Here is a 22,427-nt window from a genome sequence, read left to right as displayed (position 1 = left end):
ACTGAAATTAAGACTAATTTTCATCCCCACATATCTACAGTTATTAATTTAATGATTCAGGTAGAACGAATACAATATTAATGCATGCTTTTAGAAAATTAAAAGTCGGATGAAAAAGACTACAAAAACAGCTATCACCATAAAGGTCTAAGGCAGTGGTTCTCAAACTTATTATATTGGGCCCCCCTTCTTTGTGTCTATAGTTGTTTACGCCCCTCTCCCCAAGTACGTATACCACCACCCACCTTTGAAGGCAGAGTGGAGAGCAGTGGCTGCTGGCCAGACCCACAGCTCTGAAGGCAGTGCCATGTCAGCAGCAGCACAGAAGGGAGGCAATGTGAAAAGTGATGTTTGCCCATATCTCTTTCCACAGCAGATTTAGCGCCCCACTGCCACCTTTACTTCTGTGCTGCTGCTACCACCACAGGGTTGACAGCCAAAGCCCCGCTGCCTCCAGGTGTGTGGGGGGTTTGTGGGGTGGGAGTCCCAAGCCCAGGTGGTGGGACTCTGGCTGTCAACCCCAGGGCAGTGGGGTTCCAGCTGTCCCTTTTATCCCTACCTCCCTGATATGCACAGCCCTTCTGCATGAACCCCAGCCCCACACAGCTCATGCCTCCCTTGACACATTCCTGTGCCCTTGGGAGGCCCACCCCATAATTTGAGAACTGCTGGTCTCAGGGAATCATGTGACATAGCAGTGGTATAGTGGTGAAGAGGTCTATTTATTTCCCCTTATGGAAGAGTATGACACAAACAGATATTCTCAGGCTGTAAATGTTATTTGAGACATATGGCCAGTATTTTATTATCTTTGAACAACCAGCATAAATTTGAGGAACATTAGCTGTACTCTGTAACATATGGGATTCTGCAGGCTACAAGGCAAACACTACCATAGAGTAGGTCATGATACATGCTTTCTCTTTTTAGTGATAGAAGAAAAACTAAACACTTGTGTATTAATATTTTGTTCTAAATACATAAAATAGTTGAAAGCAAATATAAGCTTACGTATGCTGGAGTCTCCAAAGCATCTGTATTCACCAGTACAGGAGGAGGATTTGCCTTTAAAGGAAAAATTTTTAAAAAATGTTAAAATGTGAATCAGAGGAAACATTACTAAAAGATTTTAGTAGAGATGAACACAGCAGGGGAATGCACTCTATAGGGGTGTGATGTCTAAAGTACACTAATGTGTTACACAATTAATTGTTCCAAGTAAACCCTGCTGGTATGCTTTAACGTTGTGCTGTCTGAAACAGTACTGTGTTAAAGTGCACTAGGGAACCTTTAGTGCACACCAGTAGGTAATAAAATAAACTAGGACCAATTAATGAGCAACACAGTCTGCTCTTCTGACAACTCTAGTTTATTAATGTAAAGTAATGAAAAAGGACAGGTTAAAATTTGAACATTTAAAAATCTATTCTTCACTTAATCTACACGAGAATAGCATGCATAAAGTTACTTTACATTAATAAACTAGAGTTGTCAGATGAGTTTTAATTTACGTTGGAAAGAAAGAACAAATTAGCCTTAAAGTTTAACCAAGTGTTCTTACATTTTCCACAGTACCTTCAACTTTTTTATTATTAAGACTAGATATTCTGTAATATCAGTTAAAATAATTAGAACTTTTCCCAGTAGATGAGATTTCTATAGCACTATAAACTAGTACGGAGATGATTAAACCTTTTCCATCATTAAGAAAGTGAAGAAACGCCAATTAAATTGCAGCAAAAGGTGTAGAGGGTTTTTATAAAAGCTGAAATTGTTGCTGCCAATTTTAATGCAATTTTTCTTATATAACAGACTCATGGTTAAGATTTCCTTCTTAAGTTCCCTTTAGAATAGGGATGTTAAATTTGTTTCTAATTAGAGAAGGAAGGGGCTGTGTTATAGTTATATACTATACTAAGAGAGTTAGAGCTATATATTATCCTTCTATAGAGATCATAAGAACATAAGAATGGCCCCATACTGGGTCAGAAAAAAGGTCCATCTAGCCTATTATCCTGTCTTCCGACAGTGGTCAATGCCAGGTGCCCCAGAGGGAATTAACAGAACAGGTAATCATCAAGCGATCCATCCCCTGTCGCCCATTCCCAGCTTTCTGGCAAACAGAGGCTAGGGACACCATCCCTGCCCATCCTGGCTAATAGCCATTGATGGACCTATCCTCCATGAACTTATCTAGTTCTTTTTAGAATCCTGTTATAGTCTTGGCCTTCACAACATCCTCTGGAAAGGAGTTCCACAGACAGTGTGAAAAAAATACTTCCTTTTGTTTGTTTTAAACCTGCTGCCTATTAATTTCATATGGTGACCCCTAGCTAATGTGTTAAGAGAGGGAGTAAATAACACTTCCTTCTTTACTTTCTCCACACCAGTCATGATTATATAGATCTCTATCATATCCCCCATTAGTCGTCTCTTTTCCAAGCTGAAAAGTCCCAGTCTTATTAATCTCTCCTCATATGGTAGCCATTCCCTACCCCTAATCATTTTTGTTGCCCTTTTCTGAACCTTTTCCAATTCCAATATATCTTTTTTTGAGACGAGGCAACCACATCTGCACTCAGTATTAGAGATGGAGGGCATCCCACGAATTTATATACAGGCAATAAGATATTTTCTACCTTATTATCGATCCCTTTAATGATTCCCAACATTCTGTTCACTTTTTTGACTGCCGCTGCACATTGAGTGGATGTTTTCAGACAACTGAGGTTACATGTTGATAGATATTTGGCTGCGTGTGTGTGTGTGTGTTCCCTCTTTGTGCCGCCCCAGTCCTGCGCAGACAGCTGGCACGGCAGACCTCGAGCGAACCACCCAATGACCAGAAGATCCATTAAGGGACAAAGGCACCCAGCCATGTTTATTGTTGACAAATCATGGTATTAGTATCTCGCAGACTCTACCAACCACTAATACATGTATGCCCTTAACAATGGACCAGCTCAGTGAATGGCGGGACATTTCATTCCTCGCTAAGACCAGACAAAGATACTCCCTCTGAGATACATCCTTATACCCCAATACAAACAAGTTAGTATTGTCCCTTTGACATAGTTAGTTACTATCCCCTGACATCACAAGTTATCACCCTAGTTATCACCCATCATCATGTTGGTTTGATCAAAGCATCCTGACCTTATCCTCCAGAAGGGATCAGGGAGGCAGTTCTGCCTCCTCCACGACCTGACCCGTGGAGTCCAACTGGACCAGTCTCAATGGTCCACCTTGCAGGGCCAAAGTCAATGGTGCAGGCTCTGAGAATTTCGGCGCTGGGGGCTCCTCCATGGGACGCACCCCACTGACTGGCTCTGAAGGGGTGGGTCCTGAAGTCGGGGAACCACTCCTTCCTTGCTTCCAGTGCCACTTCTGTGCTGGTGAGTGGGATCAGTGCCAAGCCGGTCCCGCCATCTTCTGTGCCAGGGAGCGACGGTGCTGCAGGTCTCAACTAGACTCCTTCCGCAGTGCCACTTCGGCCACTGCCGCGGGGGCACTGCACACTGATGAACTCGGCGGTGGGTCCTGCCACGCTGATGCAGGTTGTGGTCTAAGTGCCGCCTCCATAAGGAGCTGCTCCAATCTAAAGTCCCGCTCCTTCTTGGTTCGGGGACAAAAGCCCTTAGAAATCCTGCACTTCTCTAACTGATGTACTTGCCCCAGACACTTTAAACAAGCGTCATGAGGGTCGCCTGTTGGCATGGACTTGTTACAGGACTTGTATCCCTGAGACTTAGGCATGTAAGTCCCCAAAGGAGAATGCAGTCAGGGTGGAGGGTAAACTCCCGAGCCCAACACCTAACTAACTAGAACGACAATCACTGAGAACTAACTATAGAATACAAACAGTCCGATTCAAAACTAGGGAAACGTGGAGACCTTGCAAAGCATGATGCCTCAGTTCCAATGACCGTCACTGGCGGTAAGAAGGAACTGACGAGGTGCCAGGTCGGCAGGGTCATATATTGAGCGCCATGGAGGTGCCACTCCAGGAGGCTCCACAGCTGATCCGATGGGTGCTGCTAGGGAAAACTTTCTGACTGTGCACATGGCATACGCACACATAATTGGAATCAACATGAACAATCACTCGATGAGAATTACTTCTCATGTCTTGCTTACAACACTCGTCCTAATACATCCCAGAATGATGTTCACTTTTTTTGCAACAGCGTTACACTGTTGACTCCTATTTAGCTTGTGGTTTACTATGACCCCCAGATCCCTTTCCACAGTGCTCCTTCCTAGGCAGTCATTTCCCATTTGTATGTGTGCAACTGATTGTTCCCTCCTAAGTGGTGTACTTTGCATTTGTCCTTCTTGAATTTCATCTTATTTACTTCAGACCACGTCTCCGGTTCATTCTGAATGTTAATCCTATCCTCCAAAGCACTCGCAACCCCTCCCAGCTTCGTATCGTCCGCAAACTTTATAAGTGTACTCTCTATGCCATTATCTAAATCACTGATGAAGATATTGAACAGAACTGGACCCAGAACTGATCCCTGTGGGACCCCATTCGTTATGTCCTTCCACAATGACCATGAACCACTGATAACTAATCTCTGGGAATGGTTTTCCAACCAGTTTTGCACCCATCTTATAGTAGCGCCATCTAGGTTGCATTTCCCAAGTTTATTTATGAGAAGGTCATGTGAGACAGTATCAAAAGCTTTACTGAAGGCAAGATATACCAAGCCTACCACTTCCCCCCGCCATCCACAAGGCTTGTTACTCTGTCAAAGAAAGCTATCAGGTTGGTTTGACACAATTTGTTCTTGACAAATCTACGCTGTTACCTATCACTAAGAGAAGGTTGTGCAGTAACTGAAGTTCTTCGAGATGGTTGTCCCTCTGGGTGCTCCACTTTAGGTGTCATGCACCCTGCACTTGTAATCCGAGATTTGTAGTAGCCGTGCCCCGGTTGGCCACTCTGAGCAGCTACTTAGCATGTGCAGCCAACCGTCCCTCGGTTCCTTCTCTACCCAGAGAGTCAGCGTGAAACTCCAAAGTACAGAGGAGGAGGGAGGGTAGTGGAGCACCCACAGGGACAACCATCTCAAAGAACTTCAGTTACTGTACAAGGTGAATAACCTTCTCTTTTTTTCCCCAAGGAGTGTCCCTGTGGGTGCTCCACTTTAGGTGACTATAGAGCAGTATCCCTTGATGGAAGAGAGGCTTCGGAGTATCTTTGTTGATGGCGGATAGCACGGAGAATCCGAACTGAGTGTTGGCAGAGGAATGTTGTTCCAGGGCATAGTGTTTGGTAAATGTGGGGACTGAGGCCCAGGTAGCTGCCCTGCAAATATCTACGATGGGTACATTATTCAGAAATGCTAGTGATGTGGATAGCACTCTGGTGGAGTGTGTACGAATCCGAGCTGGAGCAGGGGAAGGCAGTGTTCACATGCTTTTCAGACTGCTCAGAGCTCTAGAATGTTTATGTGTAGGTTTGTTTCTGCTGGGGACCAGCGTCCCTGGATGGTGGTGTTGTCCAGATGGGCTCCCCATCTCCCGAGGGAAGTATCTGTGATAACTGTTCTAGTGGGAGCTTTTTGTTGAAATGGGACCCCCAAGCAGATGTTTTGCGGTTGCATCCACCATTTGGGGGAGTCCTTCACTCTGCAGGGCATAGAGAGCCATTTGTGGAGGGAATGCTTGTGTGGTATATAGCAGGTGCAGAGCCAGGCCTGTAGGCATCTCATGTGCAGTCTGGCATGTTTGACTACATAAGTTGTAACAGCCATATGGCCAAGGAGTTGTCGGCAGGCCCTGGCGGATGTTTGCGGGCTGTCTGTGATCACTGTTACCAGCCTGGTTAGGTTGAGGAATCGCTGTTGGGGTAATCTCGCTTGTGCTGAGAGGCAGTCGAGATAGGCCCTTATAAACTCTAGTTGCTGAATAGGGACCAAGTGGACTTTTGGATGTTTATTTGAAACCCTAGCTGGTGAAGAGGGTTTTATTGGTTTGTGTAGCTTTTACTGCTGTCTGCTGAGTTGATGCTCTTATGAGGCAGTCGTCCAAATATGGGAAGATCATTGCCCCTAGCCTGCGGAGGTGAGCTGTGGCGACGGCTCAGACTTTGGAGAATACCCTTGTGGCAGTCGACAAGCCGAAGGGTGGTACTTTGTATTGGTAATGTTGATGGCCTACTGTGAAGTGCAGAAATAGCCTGTGTGCTGGATGAATAGTGATGTGAAAATAGGCGTCCTGTAGGTCGAGAGATGAGAGCCAATCTCCTTTCTATAATGCCAGAATTATGGTTGCCAGAGTAACCATTTTGAAGCCCTGCATCCTTACAAATTTGTTGAGGTTCCGTAAGTCCAGAATGGGTCTCCAGCCACTGTTCTTTTTCTGTGTGAGAAAATACTGGGAATAAAACCCTCTTCCCCTGTGTTGGAGTGATACTATTTCCACAGCTCCTAGTTACAGGGGATGGTTTATTTCCTGCTGCAACAAGGTGTCGTGAGGGGGTTCCTGAAGAGGGACAGGGAAGGTGGGTGGGTAGGGGGTAGAGATAAATGGGATAAAGTAACCTTTCTGGACAATTTCCAGCACCCATTTGTCTCTAGTGATGTTGTTCCAGACAGGGTAGTGTGGTAGCAGGCAGTCTCCAAAGAGACTAGAGGTCATCCGATAACCTGACATGGGAGAAGATAAAGGTCTCGAGCCCTCGACCAACACTTCAAAACGATTGAAGGGATGTTGAAGATTGAGATGTGGCAGGTTGATCCTGGTTCTGCTTGCACCTGCTTGCAGCGTTCATCATGTTGTCTCTGGGGTTGGGAGTACGGGGTGGGACGGAATCTTTGGGTGTAAAATCTGCCCTGTTTTTTCTTGTTTGGGGAGACGTAAATACCTATGGTTTTCAAGGTGGTTCTCGAGTCCTTTGAGGTATGCAGACATGCATCTGTGCTTTCCACAAATAGTTTTTGTCCCTCAAAGGGCAGGTCCTCAACTGTGGCTTGTATTTCCCTAGGAAATCCAGAGAGCTGGAGCCATGATGCTCGATGCATGAGCATGGATGTGGCGACAGACGGAGCTGCCGTGTCAGCGGAATCAAGGGAGGCCTGCAGGGCTGTTTTGGCAATTAAGGAGCCCTCTGCAATGTTAGCTTTGTATTGCCTCTTTGACTCCTGCAGCATTTGTTCAATAAAATATGCCATTTTATTAAACAAGTTGTAAGTATATTTTGCCAGCAGAGCAGAGTAACTTGCTATGCAAAATTGCAGTGAGGCCGAGGAATAGGCTTTGTGTCCAAAGAGGTCAAGCCTTTTCCAGTCTTCGTCATAAGGAGTGATTTTTGAATGGTGCTGTTTTCCCGTTTGGTTTACTGCCTCTACAATCAGTGAATTGGGAGCCGGCTGAACAAATAAGAACTCAGCCCTTTTCGCTGGTACATAATATTTTCTGTCCTCGCATTTACAAGAGGGTGGGACAGTGACAGGTGTCTCCCATATTATCTTTGCAGGATCCATTATAGAGTGTTGATGGGAGGAGCTATCTTTGCTGATGGGAATGCCTGCTAGATGTCAGGAAATTTGTGCTGGATCTCTGACAGCTCTGCTAAAGAGATGTCCATGGATTCTGCAATTCTTTTAAATAAGTCCTGGAAGGACTTGAAGTTATCGACTATGGTGGGAGGTGGTGGCATAATTGTTTTGTCTGGGGACGAGGACGAAATATGGGTGGTTGGCATTGTGTCGCCTTCATGAGCCTCTTCCGGCTCCGCTCCCTCTTCCTCCTGGGCCTCTGATGGCGGTGGGTTCGTGGGTGAAGAGGACAGGGTGGCCCTTGATGCTAGTGGGTTGGGGGGTTTAAGATTCTGGGCTCTGTAGATTGCCCATGGGTCCCAGTATGGCCAATTGGGTGGCATAACAAAAGGCGGTGGCATCCATGGTTGTGCCTGCCAGCTTTACCCTTGCATACATGGTTGTTGGTGAGAGGATCCTGGTTTCGGGGAGGAATGACAAGGGATATAAAGAGCTGAATCATCCTCTTCATAATCACTAGATAATGGAGGTGCATAGCCACTAAAAGTGCCTATTCGGCTCGGTCCTGGTCTGACTGGGGTACCGTCGGTACCGAAGAGAGGGGTTCACGGCGTGGAGGAGTTTGCTAGGTCCACCTGTCTGGTAAAGGGTAGCGGTACCGAGAAGCTCAGTGTTGTGGATGGCAGCGTAGTATGCTCTGATGGTGCTGAGGTCTTGTTAGGCTGTGTATATGTAGCAGGTGGCGCCATTACATTAGCCATTCTTTGGCACTGTTGGTGCTGAGCTAGGGAGCTTAGCTTTGGCTCGTGCACCTGAGTAAGAGCCTAGCCACATCGGTGTCTTGGCTCCTCGGGACGTCTCGGTACTGGATGTTCCCAGTGTCTCTCAGTCCAAGGTTCTCAGTGCCATCGGTACCAGGGCAGATTTCTTGCCAAGAGACCACTTCTTTTTAGGGAGATCTCTCTGTGGCAATGACTGCGACCGATGTTTGGTCATCTTCTTAGGTGCAGGGTCCTTAGACATGGTTTGTGTTGAGCCCCTGTCTGCAGCTGCTGGGAACCGTTGGCCAGGAGGAGTCCTGGACTCTGGGTCGGAGGCCGGCCTGAGAGATTTCTCCATCATTAATAATTTTAGTTGGAGGTCCCGGGCTTTCAGTGTCCCGGCAGGTAACTTCTGTGGTATATGGGTTTACCCAAGACAGTGGATGCACAGAGCATGATCATCCATTACCGGAATTGATAGCTTGCTAGTCAGGCAACGTTTAAAGCTGGGGGAATAGTCAGGCAACGTTTAAAGCTGGGGGAACCAGACATGCCTGAGGAGGTTCAGGTATATAGAGAACAGTCGTAGTTCAGTCACCGTTGGCGGAGACCCGCTGGTGGTGGGAGGAAGCAAACAAAATAAAGTTTTGGGAGTTTTTTAAGTGGGAATAAGGATTGGAAAACGGAAAAAACGACAAAGGATAAATAAAGATGGGAATATAAGCAATTTACTAAATAGACGGGGGCGCTGTTGTTGCTCCAACTCAAGGCAAAGGCGGTAGAGAAGGAACTGAGGGACAGTTGGCTGCGCATGCTAAGTAGCCGCTCAGAGCAGCGTGAGATGGCTGCCGCACATGCACAGCCAACCGGGGCACTATTACTACAAATCTCCAATTACAAGCGCAGGGCGCCAAGACTCCTGAAGTGGAGCACCCACAGGGACACTCCTCGAAGAAGGCTAAAATTTTGTCATGGTTATTTTTAGTAAAAGTCATGGACAGGTCACGGGCAATAAACAAAAATTCACAGAAGCCGTGACCTGTCTGTGACTTTTGCTGCTGCAGCTCCATGGTTTTCCCCACCAACATTTAGGCTGGGAACTGTGGGGTTCCCCCTCTGCCCAGGGCAGCTGGAAGATGCAGCGCCCCCTCCCCTCCACCTATGGCGGCTGGGAGCTGCAGGGTGACCATATTTCCCAAAGAGAAAATGGGACACCCAAGCAACTCACCCGAAGTGTCCCCCTCTCTCCTTGCGAGGCTGTCGCCTGTTGCTGGAACCCTGAGGAGGGTCCCCTCAGGAGTCTGTCACCTGTCCCTGGTACTTTGCAGGGGGCACCCTGTCACTTGTCGCTGCTGTCACCGGAAACCTGCCAGGGCCCCACTGGCTGTCAGCCCCTGGGGCTGAAGCAGAGAATGTCATGGAGGTCTCTGGAAATCATGGATTTAGTTACTTCCATGACCTCAGTGACAAACATAGCCTTACTTACCACCTTATTATCTTCTAGAGGTTTGCAAATTGATTGCTTAATTATTTGCTCCATTATCTTTCTAGGTACAGAAGTTAAGCTGACTGGTCTGTAATTCCCCGGGTTGTCTTTATTTCCCTTTTTAGAGACTGGCACTATATTTGCCCTTTGCCAAAATGGGAGGTCTGGGGGCAGTGCCTGCAGGTGGAGGCAGTGTGCAGAGCTGCCCGGCCACACCTCTGCCTAGCAGCTGAGCAAGGGGGATGTCGCTGTTTCCAGGGAGCGCCCCCAGGTAAGTGCTGCCCAAAACCCGCCTCACCCCATCCGGTGCCCCAACTCCCTGCGCCCTCCCACAAGCAAACTCTGCTGCTGCGGGGGGGGGGGGGGGAGAGGGGGAGCGGGGACCCAAGATTCCCCCAGCAGCAGCCATTGTGCCTGGCACAGGGGCTGCCTGAGCTGCCCCTGAGCCAGGTGCACTGGCCGCTGCTGAAGTCATGGAGGTCCCAGAAAGTCACAGAATCCGTGACTTCCATAACCTCCATGACAAACCCGCGGACTTATTTATTACCAGTACCATCAATGATACAAACAGTAACCAGTTTGCTGGTTACTTGTGATCCTTCTGCTGGGCTTGCAATAGCAGAAGAAATCACATTATGTCATATAACTTTTTTCTTTAGTTTTTAACAACACAGCAAAAGAAGAAAAATCACTTTGATGAACATTGCCAGAGAGATAGTCCTTGAGACTGCATCTTATTTATCCATAAAACATGGTGGTAGCAGTGGAAGTTTTCTCATACTATTCCACCAGGGTGCCTCAAGCCTTATGGAAGGAACACCACCTTTAAGGTTCAGAAGTAGTTCAACTTTCAAGTTTTTCTAATACTTAGTCTTTCTGCTGAGACTGCAGGGAAGGGTGCCAATTTTTATGTGAACACCTGTCCACTAGAAATTAGATAAACCACAACACAGCAGATGATAACAACTTTCAATCACTATTAACCTGGGCCAGATTTAAACTGATAACCTAGATATAAAATCTTCACACCTGTTACAAATAACTTGAACCATCTAACCCTCTTTTTCTTAGTTTGTTTTACATGGCTTTTTACACTACAGAAACTATTCCCACCATATTCTTAACAGTTTAACATCTAACACTGTTCCTTTAAAGTCAAATATGACATGATTATGAAGTCATCATCCACAAATAATGATTTAAACGTGTTCTGAAAATATTACATTCATGATTGGAAAAAGATAGATGTATTGAAAGTCAGGATGTCACAGTAAAAAGAAAGGGCACCAGATGGTGGAAAATTTGCATGTTTGACATACAGAAATACAGACCCTCTTTCGCCCTAATTACCCCATTGCTGGCTGTGACCAAATGACACTGTTCACACATTCAAGATAGAAATTCAAACCCTTATTTCAGGTTTGCCGCTTCACATTCACTTGGCCACCTACCACAGCTTACTTCCTTCTGTTGAAATTATACAATCTGGCTGATGAAGATCCAGAAAGAGTGTTGGTTTTATAGCCTGAAAATAATGTGGTGGGACTGGAGAAAAACTGTACTAGAGCTGTAATACTAGATCTAAAATCAACAGTGGCTTTTTTGACGGGCATAGGAAAGAGGGAGTGTGGGGATATGTGAGAGAGAATCCTAGTTTTTCTAGCCCTTCCATACTTGTTAGTTCCTCTAATACTTATTCTTCTGACTCTTTCACACTTCAAATACACACAAAACACACTATGAAAATATAAGCAATACCTTAGAGACAAAATACTAGCTTAATAAAATAAAATGTAAAGAGGAGTGAGCCACGCCATCACACTGTACTGACAGAAACAATGGCTTAGTTCTCAATTTTACTCTTTTGCTTCCTAATTCAGGAAAGACTGACCATGTACTAAAGAATAGCACTGACAACAGTGACAGACTGAGGCTGGAACACTGGCATGGGCTCGGTCTCTGCATGGGTCATCTGAAGCTATACAGCTCAGCAAGGGCACTACTGGTAACAATTAACTATAATATTGGGTAGTGGTGAAGATGCAGCAAGGATAGGAAACAGGCTTGATGGGAGAAGTGGTTAGCTGCCAACACATCTTACCCAGGAAAAATGGGGGAGCAGTGTTGGCCCACATCCATGTCTCTCTGCAGCAACAACTCCATTCGCCTAATTCAGGATGTAGTATGCATGGCAAATAAGAAGCATGAGAACCCGCACTCCATTTAAGATGCTTCCATTTCAGCCTTAGCCAGGTGTGTGGCTTATATTTAGTCTTGGTGGAATATGAGAACTTAGCTAGCCAGTGAGGGAAATAAGCCAATAGCGATCACAGGTATCTAGAAAAAAGCCCAACAGCCTCAGCACCAGAACTTTCCACCAGTAGCTTGCAAGGTCTCCTTTCAGTGGTAGTCTGAACTCAAGCTCCGAATTCATATTTCTGTGGAAAGATAGTCGCATTCCTGCTGGGATTCTTAAAAGGAAGTGTATTAAAATAAAGGAAATTAGAGTCTGTAGAACACGCTCCTTTCACCCTTAAAAAAAACACAAATTAAAGACCACATAAGTAGAATGGCAAGCCAGGCCATTCTACTTTCCAGATTCCTTATTGCACATACAATTATTTCCTCTACTGAACCTCTGCTCCTGTCAGAAAAACCATTACATCATTAGAATACTGCAAGGACTGGATAGTTATCTACTTATTCAAAACATTACAGTATTTATATATTTGATTTCTCCACTGAGTAGAAAAAAGTTTACTCTGATTAACTGATCAGCTCTAATCCTAGTAGTATATGAATAATTTAATATTTAATTATTATTTCTATTGGGACCAGAGACTGAGTAGAAGACAAAGTTGCAGACAGTAAGAAATTCAGAAAGTAGCTCAGCTTAGTCTCCTGTTTTGCCTGCCATCTCATCTGCTTTGAGCGGGGGGTTGGACTAGATGACCTCCTAAGGTCCCTTCCATCCCTGATATTCTATTATTCTAGGATCTCATCTCATCTTTTTCTTAGAATAATGTCACCTATCTAGTCCTTAGTATTTCATAGTAACTTAACTGATTTATAGTTAAGTTGATTGAAAGCCACATGTTTTTCAAAGCCCAGAAATATTATTCAATTATAGGTATTTTACCCTTTTTCTATTTTTGTCAGAATTAGAAGTTCCCACTTATCTTCAATGCTGTAAATTTTCCATTAGACTGCAGTATCACTTAATATATTGAGAACTTTTTAGAAGTTATTGTCAGAGTATTTAATTCTACATGTAACTTGCACTGAAACAATTGATTATGCAAACTCTGTAGGGTCACTCCCACATCCAACAATCTTCAAACAATTCTTACACACTTCTATAGTGCTGCATATGATTTTAAACACAATGATCATTTTGTGATACTAAATTTTATTTCCAATGAATTTACTTCCATGATAAACATCATCAATAGTATCTTTGAAATATTTCAGCCTCCTTTGCTGCTTTAGGATATAAAGCCTAACTAACCTGTAAGCCAGAGAACACAAATTAAGTTACAATGGTAACCCCAGACAAGCTGACACTTTGGAACAGGGATTTCTGGAAACACTAATGTTCTGATCCGACAAACATTTATGCACATCCTTAACCTTAATCTTGAATCATCTAAAGGATACCTCAGAAAGGGCACTCTCATAGAGTTACAGAATAACAGATTTTAAAAAGAAAGGTGTTCCTACATTTACAACTTTAAGCACAAACTGCTGTACTTCCTTTACACTGTATATGGCTTAATAATTTATTCATTTTATAATTCATGGAACAAACCTGACTTCAACAATGGGAAAATGTTATTTAAAAGAACAGCTATAAAAATAAATAAAAAATGTGAAAAAAAGACAATAAAAACCTGCGATGTAGAGGATGGGATGACAGTGGTCTCAGCAGGGACTGGCAGGACAGGGATCACAGGGAGAATGGGAGAAGAGGGAGGAACAGCTTCTGTTGGCTAAAAATCATCAATAAAAAAGGTCAAGAAAGTGATACAAAGTAGAAAAACCACAAACAAGACAAATTGAGGAAACAGTCATATTTAAATGGTTTAAATGTTAAACTCATTTAACAATAAAAGGTGATATCTTTAAACAATAGACTCTTAAGTACATAAAGATGTTATCTTAACAATACATAGTGCATTCCACTATACAGTACCTACGAACACAGGGCTCCAAACTGAGTGCTCACAACATCTATTGTCACTAACTTCCCAGGATCAGGAAGGGCCTGCTCCAAAGCCCACTGGAGTGAATGGAAAGACTTCAACTGACTTCAGTTGGCATTAGATCCACACCACAACACATCATATGTTATCTACAGCATAAAGGGTAACTGAAGGGAAACAACTGGCAAATTGAACAACTAATGTAGTTTCTGGGTACTTCCAAAAGAAAAATAGTAAGGTCTGGAATACATGTTCTGCACTGATTTAATGAAACTGGAAGAAAAATTGACTTAGTTAAATTGGTGCAACTCCCTCGTGTGGATTCAGTTCTACTACTATAAAGTAAGGCTGTCAAGTGATTAAAAAAATTAATCATGATTAATCATGTGATTAAAATATTATCTTGATTAATAGTGCTATTAAACAATAATAGAATACCATTTATTTAACATTTTAGATGTTTTCTACATTTTTCAAATATATTGATTTAAATTATAACACAGAATACAAACTGTACAGTGCTCACTTTATATTTATTTTTATTACAATTATTTACACTGTAAAAAACAAAAGAAATAGTATGTTTCAATTCACCTAATACAAGTACTGTAGTGCAATCTCTAACATGAAAGTCGAACGTACAAATGTAGAATTATATACAAGAAAATAACTGCATTCAAAAATAAAACAATGTAAAACTTTAAAGCCTACAAGTCCACTCAGTCCTACTTCAGCCAATCGCTCAGACAAACAAGTTTGATTACAATTTGCAGGAGTTAATGCTGCCCATGTCTTGTTTACAATGTCACCAGAAAGTGAGAAGGGGCATTCACATGACACTGTTGTAGCCAGCGTCGCAAGATATTTACGTGCCAGATGCACTAAAAATTCATATGTCCCTTCATGCTTCAACCACCATTCCAGAGGACATGCTGATTATGAGTTCTGCTCGATAACGATCCAAAGCAGAGCAGACCGACGCATGTACATTTTCATCATCTGAGTCAGATGCCAGAAGGTTGATTCTCTTTTTTGATGGTTCGGGTTCTGTAGTTTCCGTATTGGAGTGTTGCTCTTATAAGACTTCTGCAAGCATACTCCACACCATGTCCCTCTCAGATTTTGGATGGCACTTCAAATTCTTAAACCTTGCGTCAAGTGTTTTTAGAAATCTCACATTGCTACCTTCTTTGTGCTTTATCAAATCTGCTGTGAAAGTGTTCTTAAAATGAACATGTGCTGGGTCATCATCCGAGACTGCTATAATATGAACTATATGGCAGAATGCAGTTAAACAGAACAGGAAACATACAATTCCTTCTCCCCTCCACCCCCCAAGGAATTCAGACACAAATTTAATTAACTCATTTTATTTTAACGAGCATCATCAGCATGGAAGCATGTCTTCTGAAATGGCAGCCGAAGCATGAAGGGACATACAAATGTTTAGCATATCTGGCATGTAAATACCTTGCAACGCTGACTATAAAAGTGCCATGTGACCACCTGTTCTCACTTTCAGATGACATTGTAAATAAGCAGTAGTATCTCCTGTAAATGTAAACAAACTTGTTTGTCTTAGCGATTGGCTGAACAAGAAGTAGGACTGAGTGGACTTGTAGGCTCTAAAGTTTTAAATTGTTTGTTTTTGAGTGCAGTCATGTAACAAAAAAAATCAACATCTACAGACTTTCACGATAAAGAGATTGTACTACAGTACTTGTATGATGTGAATTTAAAAATACTATTTCTTTTATCATTTTTATAATGCAAATATTTGTAATAAAAATAATATAAAGTGAACACTGTACACTTTCTATTCTGTGCTGTAATAGAAATCAATATATTTAAAAATGCAGAAAAATATCCAAAAATATCTAATACATTTCAGTTGGTATTCTACTGCTTAACAGTGCGACTGTGATTAATTTTTTGAGTTAATCACGTGAGTTAACTGTGATTAATAGAACAGGCCTAGTATAAAGGTGTCTGTAATAAAAGAAAATATACATGTATAAACACCTTTATGTTGACAGATCTCTTGATGGGTTACTCAGATTTAATTATACCAGTTTAGGAACTGATTTAATTAAATCAAAGGAACAACATTTGTAGATAAGTGCTAAGACAATTTAGGAACCCCATTCTGTGCTAAAATTTAATGGAGTTAAATAATTTTTAAAGGCACATAATTTAAAATACTGTTCCACCACCAACCAGTAAATAATATGAACTACAGCCAACATCCATTAAAATACTGATCTGCATAATAGCAGAAAAAAATTAAGACTTAGTGTATATCAAAACTTGATATTCCAACTAAATTTAAGCACAACAATACAACAAACAGCAAAAATTTTAAACCATTTAAAAGAATGATCAAATAGAACAAGATTTCAAAATTATGCACGATATATTTTAAATAAATTTCTGCACATTTATACTGTAAGAAAAGGCATTTCAGTAACACTTCAAATATTAAACTCCTTTAATATTAGAAAACAACGGTTTAACATTTTAAGGGATTACTAATAAATTTCTCTCTCAAAGGTATCAGAATATCCTTACAACTTTAAATATACAGCCTCACAATTTTCTAAATATTGCATTTTTAAGTGTAGAAAGGAGATGCCTCTAGAAAGTTGATGGTACACAGATGTATCAAATAACAAAAGACAAATACATGTACAATATAACAGAACTCCAGTTATCAGCAGGTCTTAGAGAGACATATGTTACCTTAGATAATGATGATCTAGTTAACTGGCTTGAGAAGTTACATATACTGTAGCCTCATGTATACAAATCTCTGGTCAACTCTTCAACTAACCTCACTTGCATGTCATTTGATTCATTTTGGAATGCAAAGACGACAACCCTTTTTAACCCCAATTTGAGCTATTTGTATTATACAGTAAGAGCTACACTAAAAGAACATTAAGGTTGCAAAATAAATCCTCAAAAGTTAGGAAATTACATAATTAAAACTGTCTCGTTCATTTTTAATAGTTTTTTGTTTGTGATTTCCTAGGTTTTTAAAAATGCAAACTGAAAATTAAAATTCGATCCTGTGGCATTGTATTGATATCCAAATGGTTCATCAGCAGGGTTAGAGCCTTTAGATCTCTGCCACTTGAGCTAAAGGAGTAAACCAGTGGTTCTCAACCATTCCAGACTACTGCATCCCTTTCAGGAGTCTGATTTGTCTTGCATACCTCATGTTTCACCTCACTTAAAAACTACTTGCTTACAAAATCAGACATAAAAATACAAAAGTTTCACAGCACACTATTACTGAAAAATCGCTTACTTTCTCATTTTTAACATATAAGTATGAAATAAATCTACTGGAATACAAATACACCTCTACCCCGATATAACACGAATTCAGATATAACGCGGTAAAGCAACGCTCCGGGGGGGGGGGGGGGGGGGGGGGACGGGGACAACGCGCTCCGGTGGATCAAAGCAAGTTGGATATAGCACAATTGCACCTATAACGCGGTAAGATTTTTTTGGCTCCCAGAGTAGAGGTGTATTCTATTTACATTATAATGTGCTACTTAGGCCTGTTTTTCACTCGTGGACCTTGTCTGAAACCTGAGTCCCAGCGCCTGGGGCTGAAGCATGTAACTTACCTTTGTGGGGCCCTGGGCAACTGCCATGCTTGCCACTCTCCCTAATGCCGACCCTGCACTTGTGACCATCCTAAACCCATCCTGTGACATCCCCCCCCCCCCCCCCCCCCCGAGGGTTGCAACCTCCAGATTCAGAAACTCTGATCTCGATTAGTTGAATACCCCCTGGAAGACATCTGCGTATGCGTATCCCTGGTTGAGAACCACTGGACCAAACAATAGCAGCAGTAGACTGTCATTCCCATGAGGATCAGTTGATTTGTTGTCCTTTCTCCCATCGGCTCCTAGGCTTCCCTTCTCTTCTCCAACGTCTCCCCCACTCTCTGACACTGGCCCCAGGTGTCCTTCCCCAGACTCCTACTCTCCTCTCCACCTTCAGACTTGTTGCCCAGCCATTCCCAGTTTCTCATCCTGTCTTCCCAATACCCCACTCCCACCCACCCGCTCAGCTCCAGCACACCATCCCCCTGGTTCCTTAGCCCAGTTTCCTTTCCAGGCCTTGTCTCTCTTTCAGTTTCTCTCTCTTCCCTCCTGTCCACCTTTTACAGCTAGTCTCACAGTATTCTCTTTACCCCCCCACCCCCGGCTCCTCATCCAATCGGTCTTCCCACTGGAGTTACATGCTTACTCCAGCCAGCTTCCAGCTGTTGCTCCTCCCACATAAAGTGCCAGCCCACCCCTACTTGAGCTCCTCATCCTGGTCTCCTTGACCAACAAGTCCCAGTTCTCCCTCTGGCCCCTTGTCCTGTGTAAGACAAACCCCCATCACTGGCTCCTAATCATCCTCTCCTGCATCACCAGGATCTTTGTCCCCGTCTCCACCTCCCATCCACCTCATGTGTTCCCCCCCTCCATTTCTTTCCTGGCTCCCTGACCCAGTCTGCCCCAATCTACCATCCTCCTACTCTCAGGTTCTCTCTACCCCTACAATCTACCAGCTCTCAGTCCCAGTCGTCTTCTCCCCCAGCCCTCAGGCCCTTTGGTCCAACTTATTCCCCAGAATATAGGAATAAGATGCCTGGGTACTAGGAGGGCACTGAGAGTATAGGAGACAGCCTCCCTGCTTTTAGTTTCTGTGCCTGAGCCAATAGTGGCCCACAGCAGTTAGGAACAGCAAATTCCAGGGAAAGTCCTGCTCAGTCCTTAGAGCCCTGAACTGGAGTATGCTCAGTGCAGACAGAATCTTCAAAGGCTTTAATTCTAGTGAGCACATGTGAACTGAGATTTTTCAAAGGCTTATAAATTGGTCAAATTTTCACAGGGACAGCAAAGAGCACTTCCCTCGCACCAGGATGACCTTTCCTCCTGCCAAATTTCAAGTCCCTGCTCCAAATCATGGAGGACCAGTTTACGACCAATTTGTTAATATGGGCAAAATAATATATTTTTCCCTAATCTTGTACTTGGAAATGGTTGAACCATTTTTGCTGAAGTGCTCCAAAACGTTGAGCCTGAGGCAAATACCTGGGATAATCTCTTAGCTGGAGCATGAAGCGTTCAGCTAGGAAACTCCAACTGGTACTGAATGCTACACCACATCTCCTCAGCACCACTGGCTACCACAGACACATCAAATCTGTCCTGCACTCCCTACACTGGCTTCCCATGGAACACTGAATCAAGTTTGAGGTCCCAGTCCTTATCTTCAAGGTGCTCAATGGCTTTGGCCTAGGAACAAAAGCACCAGAATGAAGATTGGTGTTGACCACTTCCCTCCTCTGGTACAATGAACTTTCTATAGTTAGGTTAAAGCTCATCTAGGTAGGGGACACAGCTTTCTAAGGGGCTCTGAAAGGAGCTCCCCCCAGGAACTAAGATCACCCAGGAATGAAGGCCCACCACAAACTTCACCACCTGCCACTCTAAGTGCAAGTGAATTTTTGTGACCTTGTCTTCTCTAACACACATACAGGAATGTGGGCGTGTGTGGGTGTGGTGTAGTGTAAAAAAGACCCTAAACAAAATACTGCACTGCGCACACAATCTTAAGTATGCAAGGAATGAGATTCTGCCTTGCCATAACTCCTCCCGCTACTCAAGGGGAAATCCATCGAGGGAAAAAAAAAAACAGTGACTTGTCATTAGTGGCGACCCAATTCCTTTCACCAGTACTGAACCCACACAAATTTCTAAAAACAGAAGTTTATGGTTATTTTCAAATTATCTTCAAATATGCAAATTATCCCACTGATTTGCATAAAGTGTGATAAAGCTAAGCAAACCTTAGCAACTATGCAAACTGCTGTCTAATAAGACTCAGTCTTATTTATTTAAAAAACAAAACTGCAACTCAGTCTACTATGTACAGCTAAAGCAGTATAAAAGTGTTGAGACTTCGTAACAGTGGTTGTAACAGTGTGCTGAAACCATCCTCACCAACACCCACTACTGTTACAGAATGTTTCCAGGATCAACTGATGTGAGGCCACAATGTGGTAGAAAGGTCTCTGAGATACATACATTACCGATCAACAAATCCTATTAGATAGATAGAGATATCAGGCCTTGTAGAAGAGCACATATCAATTCGTGTCTTTTTGTAAAGAAATCACTAAACTTCATTAGTTTCACATGAAGGACATAGTTTTCATAGTTGTCAGTGCATAATAATCAATATTGAAACTGAAATGATAAATAACTTGAACTACATTCACAAAGATTGTGTGGGAATTTATATTTTTAAAAGACAACAAAAGTTTAAATGAGTTGGTGGAACAGGCACGCAAGACATAATAGGCCTAAAAAAATTTGTATAAACTTGCATTGTTTCCCCACAAATTCTCCTATTGTGGCTTTTGATATACCACTGTATGAAATATAAATATTTTTAACTGGTGGCATTATGATGGTATAGAGGCCTAAAATTTTATGGAATCCCTGGTAAATTTAAAAAGAAAAAAATTGCATTTTTAGAATATAAGAATAGCATTTTGAAATGTGTAAGAATTTTGAAAATACTACATGGATTTTGAAAACTTATGTGTCTCCCCTTAAAAAATTCTTCATTTAAAAATAGTTTAAATGAATTTTCTCTTTTAATTAAGGCATTTAAACCCTGCTTTAAATGGATGCAACACAACCTTACCTACACCATCAGTAGGGGGTTTATATAATATTTTGAATTACATTTGCATATTATATATTATAATTTGGTACAATTTCTATATAATATACATTGTTTTATACAGAAATATGTATTACCACATTTTATACTACTAGTGTACTTCATCTAATGTAAATTTTTTATGCTATCTTAGAAATTTGCATTAAAGGGAGTTTTGTTCGATAATGAAGTTATGCATGTTGAAACATTAAGATAAACAACCTAATTATTTTCAGGTAAATGCACAGGGATTTTGCATTGGAATAGGCCTATCTAATTTTTGTAACCAAAATCGAACCATTTAAAATAAAGTATTACATGTGATTTGCTTTATAAATAGGTTATTTAAAACAGAAATCAATACATTAACACCCTCCTTTCCCCATCCCCAAGAAAAAAGAACAAAGTAGCAGTTGAACTGAAAACTACAAAAACTACTGTGTGCGCATCCCAAAAAACTGAATTAAAACAGGGCATATTACAGCACTGTTACAGTACAAGTGTGGGATGAACTCCACTGCAAAAGGAATTCAGCTTCCCTCCACCTTCAAACAAAATGCTTTGTGGAAAACAAAGTGCAAATTTGTCCCTTGTGGGACAAATAATGATCAGCAAAATTCCATAACAGCATGATACCTAAAACTTGGAAATATGCCTTCTTCAGTGTCTCAAAATGGAATTCAAATGAAACATGCAGTAAATGGAAATTTGAAGGCAATATTAAGGATAAGACTAGAGAAAACAAGTATATTAACTTTTTCTACAGTTCGTACAAAATGCCCATTATACACTGTGTAGCTTCATTTCTTCTCTGAAGGCATAAAATAATTTGCTAAGGAAAAAACACCACTCCTTGTATCTAAAAACATCTGCTACTTTAAAATACATACCTTTTCTAAGGAACTGTTAGGCCACGATCCATCAGACCACCAGCCACTACTAGCTTTCACTTTGGCTGTGCTTTTTGTAGGACTCTTTTTTACACTATCACGTAGGTTTGTGAACTTGCCTCTGTGTTTTGAGGACACAGGCAATGTTGCTGAACTAAAAGACTTATGAACACCCAGTGCCTGCTGCTGATGCTGGAAAGGATGCTGTGGCCGTGTAAGGTGGACACTCTGAGGCATTTCCATCCTGGGGTTCCTTGAAAAATCAGCAAGCCTGATGGTTCCCATTTCACAGCCATCTGGAGCATCACATTTGTGGCCATGAGAGTAAGTGGTCATCAGAAAGGTAATCCACGCAAGCCTTTTCAGAAAATTAATGTTGTATTTTAAAAAAAAGTGATGTATGCTTATTCTAGAAAGGTTTCAAAATATTATTTTCATTTTGTGAGTTATCCGATAGGAAAACAAAGAGCAAAATGCTATTTTAACAAGTACTACGCATGTGTGCACACTCGCTTGCTCTATTTAAAGAGCATCGTTAAGCTCTAAACATAACGGTCCCTTTGGAAAGCATAAATAATCAATGATGTACATGGATTATTGAGTAGATGGCAAAGGTCTTCTGACATTTCCACAGGTCTATATGAAGCAGAAAGTTATCATTCTGAGACAAATTTATTCCTCCCCTAAACTTCTTTACATTGTATCCCAAAAATCTCTCCAAAATTTGCTTCCCTTTAATTTACTTTGTTAAATGTTTGAACTCTGGTCTGTTTAAAAAAAAAAACTGAGTTAAAGGTAGTATCTGCCCTGAATTCACCACCCCAATTTTAATAATTTTA

At 42.1% G+C, this 22,427-nt stretch overlaps 1 protein-coding gene across 13 annotated transcripts in view; it reads right to left on the bottom strand.

Moving 5' to 3' along the window:
* Positions 1 to 22,427, bottom strand: part of DLG1 (discs large MAGUK scaffold protein 1) — a 498,578-nt gene that overhangs the window by 190,809 nt on the left and 285,342 nt on the right. For 9 of the 13 annotated variants that reach the window (XM_054039246.1, XM_054039230.1, XM_054039232.1 and 6 more), the window contains 2 exons: positions 13,646 to 13,744; positions 1,012 to 1,065 (listed from right to left, as the gene is read on the bottom strand). In XM_054039246.1, the coding sequence (XP_053895221.1) occupies positions 1,012 to 1,065; positions 13,646 to 13,744 (153 nt within the window). The remainder of the gene's footprint in view (positions 1 to 1,011; positions 1,066 to 13,645; positions 13,745 to 22,427) is intronic. The other 4 variants (XM_054039237.1, XM_054039238.1, XM_054039239.1 and 1 more) reach the window with 1 other exon arrangement.

This window comes from Malaclemys terrapin, chromosome 9 (assembly GCF_027887155.1).
Source record: "Malaclemys terrapin pileata isolate rMalTer1 chromosome 9, rMalTer1.hap1, whole genome shotgun sequence".
NCBI lineage: Eukaryota > Metazoa > Chordata > Testudines > Emydidae > Malaclemys > Malaclemys terrapin.
This window is presented reverse-complemented; position numbering and strand designations above follow the sequence as displayed.